Raw genomic sequence first — 11,519 nt, forward strand, 5'->3', positions numbered from 1 at the left:
TCCTAATATCTTAGATTTGTCATTTTTCTTTCCCATACATCACTGGATAGGATATTAACTGAAGAGAACTGGGATTGGTTTTGATTACCAAGTGATCTCTAGTACCCAATAATCATAGTGTTTTAAGAAATTATGTTGAATTAATAGATAGATATAAATGAAGGGACTAGGGAATAGAAATGGATTTCCCTAAGAATGGAAAATAGAATAGATAGTTGTGGATGGATTGAGAGGGGCAGGAATTGGGAAGAGCAAATGAAGAGAGAGAAGGAGCTCTAACTGGAAGTCTCACATTATCAAATGAAGCCAAGAATGTATTATGTCTAATCTAGTTGTTAGCTGAAGGGGCCCCATGGGATCCTCCAACAACCCAGCCTATTATCAAGGTTTTTGGCTGTGCTCCACAAACTGGGAGTAAGGCCTTATAGTTGAAGACAACAACTACACAATTCACTGAACACAGAGGATTCAAGCTGGTGCCTACCTAGTGACTTCACAACTACGAACTAGTGTGTATGCTACTGGAAGGTACTTGAGCACAGCACAAAGGAGAAATGTAAGCACCAACTGAGCTACAATATCTACAGAAGTGCTAGTGCAATAATGGCACAAAGCTTGTGGGGGTAACCAACTGTCTTAGGGTTTCTATTGCTGTGAAGAGACACCATAACCATGGCAACTCTGACAAAGGACAACATTTAATTAGATCTGACTTACAGTTCAGAGGTTTGGTTCATGATAACATCATGAGGAGAAAATGGTGGCATGCAGGCAGTCATGGTATTGGAGAGGTAGTTGAGAGTTGTACATATTGATCCAAAAGTAGCAGGAAGAGACAGTGAGTCATTAGACCTGGCTTAAGCTCCTGAGACCTTAAATTCTATCTCCAGTGACACATTTTCTATGACAAGGCTACACTCACTTCATGAAGGTCATACCTCCTATGAAGGTCATAGTGCCATGCTCTATGAACCTATGGGGTTCACTTTTTTTCAAACTACCACACCAACCATATATGATTTGAATTAAGACCTACTCCATGAGATGTAATCCATCTGTAACACTACTTGAGGGTAAATAACCAGAGACCAATAGCCCAGAGACCTAAGGGGAATACCAAATACAACTGTTCTACATAAGGAATATAGCAAAACAAAATGATTTCTAATAACATATTGCTATATTCACAAATTTGTGCCTTGTTCAGTCATCATCAGAGAAATACCTTCTTGTAGTACATTGAAACAAATACAAAGATACAGCTAGACAATGTTCATAGTGCAAGAGACTTTGATACACTCAGTCCTAAATGGATTGTCTCCATCATACCTCTTTCCTCCAGACTTATAAAATCCTGTGGAAAAAGAGTCAGGGAGATTGTAAGAATCAGAGGGAATAGAGGGTCCAAAGCCCTCTAAGCACAGCAAGATCAATGCACAAATGAACACATAGAAACTGTGGCAGTGTACACAGAGTTTTGCCTGGTTCTGCACCAGATGCATTCCCAGAGCCAAGAGGAGAATTTAACACAACCCCTTTCTCTAACCTGGAAGTTATCTCCAGTTTATAACAACTCATAAATGAAAAATTTTCTCCATTCATTGTCTACTACCAGGAATGAAAATCCAATCATAAGCAGTAGATAGCCAAGACAAAACAAAACAAACTTAGAGGCATCTTTTGAGGTTCTTTGTCACATAATATCTTGTAAAGTATTTTTTATTTATTTTTATTTATTGTAGCCTTACAGGTACTTTGTGTATCTATCATGGCATCAATTTTTGTGTTTTTATTGGATTCCTGTGTGTACAAGTCTGTGTGCCTCTTCTATAAGTGTTTCCTGTGCTTTCCCCCTCTTTTCTTCTTTTTCTGTTGTTCTAAATCCTATTTTATATTATTATTTATAATTATTTTTATTATTTAAATGTCTGTGTTTTCTAAGGGAGGGATAAAAAAGGTGTGGATTTCGATGTGAGGGGAGATGGGAAAGATCTCATAGGAGTTGAGAGAAGTGAAACCATAATCAGGATGCATGATGTATTCTGATTTGCAATAAAAGTAGAAAAAATTATATTAAAAAAACTCATGCCATGGAAATTTCATCAGATTTTAAGCATGCATATAAGAAAACAGGAGGTGTTACCTTGTTTCTGTGGTAAATATTATGATTTTACATATCTAAATTAGGAATGTACTTAGAATCCATGACATCATAAAAATGATTGCCACCTTTATTGCTGCTTGGTAGTTTGTAATATAGTAAGATGCCTTAAATACAGTTGGTGAAATATATAGGCACACATTAAACAGAACATTAAAAATTATAAAGCCATATATTAAGACAAAGGATTACCTTTTTTACTTTTTGAGACAGGGTCTTACCATTCCTTGATGTGTCCTTGAACTTGCACTTCAGATTAACCTGACCTAGTATGTGCTATGCAGTCTAATTGGCTACAGGTTTATGTGTCTTTTGGTTTAGCTTTCCATGTGTTGTGATTTGGGGCTTGCATTACAGGATTAAAAGGAAACTGTTATGCAATGCTTATTACCATCTAAGTGTTTTTCCTAATTCTATTCTCAGCGAAGTTTTGATATTGCAGTTATTCTGCATGTATGCATGTGCATTTCATGTATATTTGCATTTATAAATAGGAAGAGTAACATTTCTATCCCAGAAGCCAATTTTATTTATTTCTTAAGGAACTTTATTGCATAAATCAAGAAAGTAGGCAATAAGGAAATCCTTTGTTAAGCTTTTCAAAATATTACTTTGTATAATATTTAGAACCAGGGTTTTTCTTAGCTTTAAAACTTTTTGGTTTAGTTATATTTCACAATGTCTAGGCATTGTAGTATTACTATAAATACCAAAGAAGTGCCAGTGACATCTGAACATTTGTTATTTACCTCAACAGTCAGAAAGCTTCTCACAATATTTTTTTAACAAATAAAAAGATCTTCAAGTTCATCTAATGATGTCATCCAACATATTTCCGTTTATGAAAAGACTATCTAATCTTTTTGATGAATAAATTTAGGATCTTTACTACTTCAGTTTTACATATTCATGATTTTGAAAGCATAGCTTAAATAATTCATCTATAATGAGATGTTTTTAAAAAATCATTTAATTTTCCTAGAGAGCTATGCTGCATTCTTCTTCACACATCACACTCAGCTGGGAAGATGAAGCTGCCTAGGCACTTGAAGTCTCACCTACGACACTCTTCAGTTTGAGGCTTCCTCTTGCAACTAAACTGATGGAGGGCAGATCTCGGTCCAGTTGGACCCAGTGACTTGTATTTGATGGAAGATGAGATACTCACTATGGCTACTAAGCTTAAGTGTTTGATTGCAAAGCTTATCTTTATACACAGTGGCTTTACTTGATAGAGAAAGAAATAACATTTGGAGAAAATCTTTAAATGGCAAAAATTTCTTCAGTGTATTTTTTAAATGTTCAGTTATTCTCCCACTCCTCTGGACTGTAGAGTTCAACTTCCATTAAAAACAGAAACTATAGCGCTACTGAAAGCCCAAGAATAATGACACATGAATCTTTAAATTTTGATGTATGAAATTATATTAATTGATATTTGAAAACTCGGATATGTGTTTCCTTTCCCAATTGATTTTGGTTGTATTAATTGGCTATGTTAAAGATGTGTGTCAAAATAATCAGTAGTTGCTATAGGAGATGTTAAATATTCTAGGATATCAATACACCAGAAAGAAGATGAGAAGTGCTCAAGAAAGTCATCAATATAGAGATATCCATAGCAGCAAGGCTTCATCAATCCAGTTAAATGTACAGAGGTTTTGTAAATAAGTTGAAGGTAAACTTAAAACCAGAAATCATCTCCACCACTGCTTCTAGTACTTGCTCTCTCCCTGCCCTTTAATCGAAGCATCTCCATTATGCTCCGGGCATAGACATCCCTCAAGTTAACACTAATATATGAGTCAGTGGCTATATTCTTGGTAAGTTTCTTGAGAGCTTCACGCTGTCTCACAGCTGCTTCCTTGAGTTTCAAGGTGAAGTAGCAAGCAGAGAATCGATCATTAATAATGGCAATAGGCAAGGCCAAGACAAGGATTCCTGACAGAATACACATGAAGGCCACGATTTTGCCTGTGGTGGTGTCTGGTCTAATGTCCCCATATCCTACTGTAGTCATGGATGTTGTGGCCCACCACCATGCACAAGGAACACTTGTGAAGGTTGTATCAGGAATGCTTTGCTCTGCAAAGTATTCTATTGTTGAAAATATAGAAATCCCCACAGATAGAAACAGGAGCAGTAGGCCAACTTCTTCATAGCACTGGGTGATTGTCATTCCAAGTGAGCGCAATCCTGCAAGAGAAGAGGTGCTGTCAGGCATAAGCATTCTTCTTCAGCTTCTCTCCTTCCCCTCTCCCTCCCTGCAACCCACCCACATGCATGGTCTGCATAACTAATATGATGAGCAATGTTCTGGGGATACAATGAAGACTAAATTATGACCTATGGTTCCAGAAAGCATATAGACTTTTTGGTAGGGACAGGTTTAGAAGAATAAAGAAAACTGTTTAAGTACATTCAGTCATTTACTTGTATAATTACTAAGTTCATGCTCTTTCTGTATTTTTAATGAGAAAAAATGAGACTGAAAGACAGGCAGAGGCTGTCTTACATGAGTTTATCACTTCATGTGATGAAAGTCCTTTGCAGAGATGTGTATGGAGATCTCACTTGGTCAATCCTGCTTTTCAGTATATCATTTCAGCTCTTCTGCTCAACAGCATTTTCATGTTGTTCTCATATATTTTTATATCTTCTTTTGTTATCTTTTTTCTTGTTTGAATTTTTTGAGACAGGGTTTCTTTGCATAAGCTCGTTGTCCTGGAAGTTACTCTGTAGGCCATGCTGGCCTTGAACTAAGAGATCTGCTTGCTTCTATGTCTTATTTTCTTACTCATAACAATGCTTAATACAATCAGATGCTTCATTGGATGAAAGCCAGAGGAAGACTGTATTCCATGGCAATGAAGTCACACAGCAGGAATGAGTTAGGAACCAGTGCCAACACTTGTTTCAAATGTATATACAGAACATATTCTTACCAGTGTAAGTGAAGGTTCTAAAATTTAGAGAATACCAATTGAAATTCTAGTTCTTATCACTCGTGATCATATATGATATTTTTGCTTTCCTGCAAGAAGGTGAAGCTAAGCAACATAATCTTTCATTGACAAAAGGCATAGTAATGGAGGGGTGTGAGGAATTTACCAACTATGAGGAGACACAGAGTTAGGGGATTCCAGTGCCACCTATAATAAGCCTCGGTGCCAAGAAGAGCAACAAGAACCTACTATAAACCAGGACTTAAACAACCAGTGAAATATCTTCCGCAAGGATAGAGAGATGTTTCCAAGAGTCTGTGTTTTGAAGTCATACCAACATGACTGCACAAAGAAACTACCTGGAAAATCCACATCAATGCTTTTTAGAATAATTTTTATTGTTATTCACCCTTAGGGATTATTTGAAATCCATTAGAATAAACCCATAGTCTACTTATTTTGAAGTTTGCTCTTCAAATATTGAGATAATTTAGCCTTATTACCATCTATTTGTAAAGAAAAGTGCATATTGATTTTGAAGTTTAAGTTCCAAAATATATCTTTCAGAATAACTTTGTACTACCTTGTTATAAAATTGTCTTCAGTGTATCTATATGGAATGACAGTTTAGAAATAAATTAACACTAAATGATGACATGCATAAATAAAATTATATACATGTATATACACACACACACACACACACATATATATATATATACTCTTAATATCTTAGACATGCCTCAAAAATAATATGTGACAGATGCCTTTGTTGTACCATTTAACAGAAGAGAAGGTTCAGGTCTAATGTATCTAGTACAAAGGTACAAAGTTAGGATTTATTCCAAGACTGTTAGGAGTCCTAACCATAATTATGTAATATCTCTCAACTAAAGTTCCAAATGTGTGAGGACTTATGATATCTGTGACTATATTTTATAAATCTTATCCTGACATAAATATATTAAATATTCACATATTTGTCATACACTTTAAATAATTTGAAGCTCTGTTTATACTTTGCACTTGCTTTAGAACTGTGGAAACTTTTGAAGAGGTGCCACTGTGGAAATTACTATAGAGGTGGCACTGTGGAAATTACTATTATTTCCCTTTTCCTTTCTTTTGGAATATTATAGCTCTCAGTGTTTTGTAAATTGAATCCTGTGAAGAGTTTATAAATACTCAAGGAAAGCATCCCATTATCTGTGTCAGGAAACAAAGAGTGTTAGTTGTAAAAGTTCTTAGAAACCCCATTATCACATCCTTGGCATGTAAGACTTGCTAGGAAAATACATGACTAGAATTCTGTAGCATGAGTTTTAAATATAGAGATGTAAAAAAAAATCAGGTTAATTTTTTCCCTATGTAATAAGGAGGCATAGCTACTGCCATTTTTCCAGTGGTCATTCAGATAGATCTTTGTATACATTCATGGGAGTAGTAACACATTTGTATGTGTACATATGTGTTTGTCTTGTATTATTATGCATGCTACTCCAGTGCTTCTCAAAAGACATGGCTCCCAAATGATCTAGCTCAAAAATATTTGCATATTTATTAAAGTACATGGTCCAGAAACTAATCCACATACTAAAATCTGACATGAAGTCAAGAATTTGTATTTTAACAAATGTGTGGAAATATTCTCATTTTCTTTAAGTGCTAACTCTGATAACCCTAGGGACCTGCTTGGCCCCTCCTCTCTCTCCTTAAGTTTTTACCTTTCTTACTCTCTAGACTTCCTTCTCTCTCTCTGTTTTCCCCTCTCTCCATGTGGTTATGGCCAACCTCTCTCTTCCTACCTTCTCTACTTTCTCCCTGCCTTTCTACAATAAAGCTCTAAAACCATTAAAAAAAAAAGAATATTCAATAGTCACAAAACCTACTACTGAACACCATTACTTTCAGAAAATAAGAATTCTTTACCTTTGTTTTATTTGAATTCTTTTGGCATTGCCTATAGCTTTCAAGAACAGGATAGTTTTGTGTGTGTGTGTGTGTGTGTTTGTATGTTGTGTATTAATTTTTCTAGAGAATGTTCATTTGATCTTTAAAATTTTTCAAAATTTAAGATAATTCTAAAATACTGAATGAGATGTTAATTACTGATATATCTTTCTTCCAATGCAAAATAACTTTATTTATTCATAAAAAATTAGTGGTAGGCCATCAACAACTGACCATCTCTCTTCTGCCATGACTCTTCTCTCCAGTCAAGAATGTATTTATACGTTTTATACACCACACATCTCAAATACTTCTTGGAAATGGAAGGTAAAAATAGCTTATGACCCTATTATATTATATAATTTATGTGCCATTTATGTATGTTTTATATATGACCTTTGAGAAGAATAATACCATATTATATATATATATATATATATATATATATATATATAATCTCACTGAGTTATAGTACTAAATTTAAAATATCATCAAATTGTTTTGTCCAAATTGTCTTGTGAACAGAAAGAGTATGTGCGGGTATATGTGTGTTTGTGTGTGTGAGAGAGAGAAAGAGAGAGAGAGAGAGAGAGAGAGAGAGAGAGAGANAGAGAGAGAGAGAGAGAGAGAGAGAGAGAGAGAGAGAGAGAGAGAGAGAGATCTTCGCTTATGTTAGCATCTTGAAGATTTTTCTTCCTAGTATTTTATAGGAGATGGAGGGTGAGTAAGAATGTAAGGTGGTTCTGTGCCAATATATCTAAAGCTTATTTTAAAAGCAAAATTAAAAGGCACAAGTGAAATATGAATACCTGTAGAATGCCTTCCCAGTTTTAGCATGCGCAGAGCTCTGAGGAGCCTCAAGACCTGGACCAGACGTCCCACATTTTCCAGCTCTTGTGTGGTGTGGCTGCCGCTCAGGCTTTCCACCAGAAGAGTTATGTAGAAGGGCAAGATGGCAAGGAGGTCTATGATGTTTGGAACCTTCCTCAGGAAGTGGCACCTGTCTTTCACACACAGGAAGCGCAGAACGAACTCCCCAGTGAACCAGCTGATGCACACATACTCCAAGATCTCCAGCAGCTGTAGGTTGAGCCAGCTAAGCTCAGCTGACATCAGGGCCATGTTGACAATGGACACTGCCACAAAAATGATGGAGATTACTCCAAAGATCCGGGCTGCTGTGGAAGATCCAGGTTTCTCCAGAATATCCCAGAGCTTTTGACGGACAGTGGGACAAGGTCCTTTTGAGAAGTCCTGTTCACTCTCATGTTGACTTTCCTGGTCATCTGTATCCTTCTTAAAGTCAAGAGTTTCACTCAGCTCCTTTCTTCTGAAGTATCTTTCAAAGAAGACAACTTTGTGATTAATTTAAAAAAACCCACACAGACGTACAAGAGAATTAAATTTGACAGAGAGGTCACACTTTCATATGTGTAAAATATAGGAATATATATTCATAATTTACACATGATGGTCCCTGACAGATTTCCTACTTATGACTTTTTAAAAGATACTTTTTTCTTACTAGAAATTTATGCAAATAGGATTTATACATTAGCAGGCAACTTTAGATCAGTTAATTTTTTGTGACATATTTTCTGGTGACAAGAACATGTATTTCCCACCTGTAACGTTTGTGTGTATAAAAGAAAAATATATGAAGGAGCAATAGGAATGACAGGACAGCAGTAAGTAATTATCACCAGGCAAACAACTCTCCTTCAGGACCTCTGGACCTTGCTTGGAGGTCTTCTAAGCAACACTTTCATAGCCTTTTTATTTCTATGTAACTTTTGGGGGCATAGATTTTTCTGACTCATCTATTAAAATATCACATGTTAACTGCAAGTCTGACCGGTTTGAACTTTCACAAGAAATCAGAATATTAGTCGCTGGGAGAAATGGGGCAAGAGGTTTTTGTTGTTGTTGTTTTAAAGTTCAATGCACAAGTTGACTTTCGGATTCATTTGCCTTCAGCCAAGAAGCAGACACACCTATTCGCAGAGCTGGAGTAGACAAGCTTACACAAAGCCTCAAGTCTTTGCTTGTGCTTTCTTACCACCCTCTGCTCCCTTCCCGCCCTACCTCCCGCGCCCTACTGGTACCTGTCCCTGCAGCAGGAGTCAATGCTGAGTTCATCGATGCCCCAATACTGGATCTCCTGAAGAAAGGAGAGCGCACAGAGCTGCTCCATGACATGCAGGCGACCAGTGCGATAGTAGTGCAGGACATAACGGAACGCCTGAGAGCTGCGGTCGAAGAAGTACTCATTGTCCACCGGATTCGCATCATCACAAAGCTCCAAGGGGCTGGGGGCGGCAGCCAGGGCACCCAGGCGGCGGTAGGAGGCCACCACTACGGCCAGTTTGCCCAGGCGCGTGTGCGGGAAGCAGGACAGAGCTTGCTGCGAGAGCACGAAGCGGCTGCCGCCCACGTTGACTGTAAAGCAGTCCCCCAGAGCCAAGGGTTCCCCTTCGCCCTCGCTACAGAAGACACTGGAGTCCAGTGAGGTCAGAGAACCGCTGTCCAGCGAAGACGAGTCCAGTAGCGGCCGGTTGCGGGGTGACAGATCCATCCTGACTGCCTTGGCCTGAAGGCACTGGGAAGTTGGGAAGGCGCTGGATGGAAGCGTGGGTCCCCGCGCAGGCGGTGCCACGGCCCCTGCTGGCGGCAGGGATCTCCCAGGTTCCCGAGGGAGAAGCCTCCCACTTGTACACCCCTACTCTTTCCACCAGCTTGATGGCTGGTGTCGCTAGGGAGCTGCGAGTGCGCGGTAGAGCGAGGAGGCTGGGAGCGCAGGAGTGGTCGCGCGGAGGGAACCCTTCAAGCAGTTGTGCAGCGTCCAGGCAGGGAACAGCCCAGGATACACAGTCTGTTCCGGTGGCTCCTCCTAGATATAGGTAGAGCCTTTTCTCAACTTTGTAATTCAGAACCCCCAACCCCCACTCCCCCCAGCCTACATGGTGTGTAGATTTAAGATCTGGAGGCTTCCGGTGGCAGAGTTGGGCAAGGGAAGGAATGGGAAGATCTGGAGCATAGAAGCAGAGAGGACCCTGTCAGGTGCAAGAAATGGGAGGCTAAAAGTTCAGAAACAGGTGGCAATAGCAGAATGAGTCCTAACTTGAGGATTTATAGCCTTCCCTCATCTATTGTAAGGTATTCACTCCACGATGTTCTCTAAGGCTGTGAACACATGGGGAAGTATGTCTGGGGTACCCTACTCAGGATTTCTTCCCACGTCTCCCTGGTTCCCATCTGTCATTCATGCGAGATTGTCTTCTCTCTTAGGTTTCCAGCTCCTAGCTGAGAAACAGTCCTTTTAGTTGAAGTTACAGTGGCTCACTAAGAACTAGGGGAGTTCAGCACACCGGGTGCCCACAGGGACACTGCATATTTCCTCAGAAGAGACATTCTGGGCACATTCTCCAACACAAAGGGGAGTGCATGCTTTAGGAAAAAGAGAAAGGCAGAAAGACAAGGAATAGAACAAGCGTGGGCTGAGGCAAGAGTTTAAATAACAGCGACCCCACGGTTAAAGAAGAAGCTAAATTCAGGAGATCAGGTGATTAGCAAAGTGCCTAGTGGCTTCTTAGAGCTATGTCTTCAGCCAACCTGTTGGACACAGGGCTGGTGGGTGGGAAGGAAGGTCAGTGACTCACCTGCAACTTCAGGCACACCTGGGTGTTGCTCAGCCAGTACAGCTCAAACGGATATTGTAGTATTCTTTAATCTGTCTGGTCTACAAGTGAGAATTCTGACTTCACCAGTCAAGAATGGAAACTGCTAACAGCATATAGATCTTAGCCAGAAACTGCTCACAGCACAGATCTTAGACAGCGTTTGCTGCCTTGCTCTGCCTCTATCCATCTTGGCTTCAGGCCTGGCCTCAGGATTCTGTAGGAGTTATGCCCTTGCCCAGCACTCTGCTGGAACCGAAAGAAGCTCTAGGTGGCCAGCTTCTTCAGAGAATAGAAGTAGGGAGGCTCCAGCCAGCGAGGGAAGGAGTACTTAGTGACACTGAATATTACAGCCATCAGAAGAGGCTTCAAGAATTGCTGCATTTGATTTCCATTCCCCACCATCTGTGTCCACAAAAATATTCCAACGTTTCCAAAGTGGTAAAGTGCTGAGTGAAGCAAGGTTAGAACAGTTACATTCTACTTCTCCATGTTTATGGAGAAGGATTCATCATTGCATCTAGCAACCATTTACAATCAGTATTTCCCAGTGTTCGCCAGACTCTACTTTGTGGTTTCTTAGTAAGTGGTTTGTGTGTGTGTGTGTGAGTGTGTGTGTGTATATATATATATAGTGAGGAGAGCATTTACACTTGATGGGACATTTGGCTGCTTAGGTCTCACTTTGTCACCCAACTTTGGGGGCTTTTCATTGTTTTTTTTTTTAATTTTTAATATTTTTATTACATATTTTCCTCAGTTACATTTCCAATGCTATCCCAAAAG

The 11,519-nt window shown here is 39.1% G+C and overlaps 1 protein-coding gene across 2 annotated transcripts; it reads right to left on the reverse strand.

The window, feature by feature from the left end:
- Positions 1-687: 687 nt before the first annotated feature.
- Kcnv1 (potassium voltage-gated channel modifier subfamily V member 1) lies at positions 688-10,753 on the reverse strand. 2 transcript variants are annotated; one of them, XM_029470185.1, is made up of 4 exons: positions 10,716-10,753; positions 9,162-9,946; positions 7,866-8,395; positions 688-4,357 (listed from the first exon to the last, which is right to left on the reverse strand). In XM_029470185.1, the coding sequence occupies exons 2-4, from the start codon at positions 9,629-9,631 to the stop codon at positions 3,846-3,848; spliced, it is 1,512 nt and encodes a 503-aa protein (XP_029326045.1). In that variant the 5' UTR covers positions 9,632-9,946; positions 10,716-10,753; the 3' UTR covers positions 688-3,845. The 2 variants fall into 2 exon arrangements, with proteins under 2 accessions (XP_029326045.1, XP_021039543.1); XM_021183884.2 differs by lacking the exon at positions 10,716-10,753 and having other exon boundaries at positions 9,162-9,963.
- Between the last annotated feature and the right edge of the window lie 766 nt (positions 10,754-11,519).

This window comes from Mus caroli, chromosome 15 (genome assembly GCF_900094665.2).
Source record: "Mus caroli chromosome 15, CAROLI_EIJ_v1.1, whole genome shotgun sequence".
Lineage (NCBI taxonomy): Eukaryota > Metazoa > Chordata > Mammalia > Rodentia > Muridae > Mus > Mus caroli.

Coding starts and splice junctions, on each gene's coding strand:
- Kcnv1 (XM_029470185.1), bottom strand. CDS start 9,631: ATGGATCTGTCACCCCGCAACCGGCCGCTACTGGACTCGTCTTCGCTG. Junction 8,396..9,161: donor GACTCCTGCTGCAGGGACAG/GTACCAGTAGGG, acceptor CTTCTTTGAAAG/ATACTTCAGAAGAAAGGAGC. Junction 4,358..7,865: donor ACTGGGAAGGCATTCTACAG/GTATTCATATTT, acceptor CTTCTCTTGCAG/GATTGCGCTCACTTGGAATG.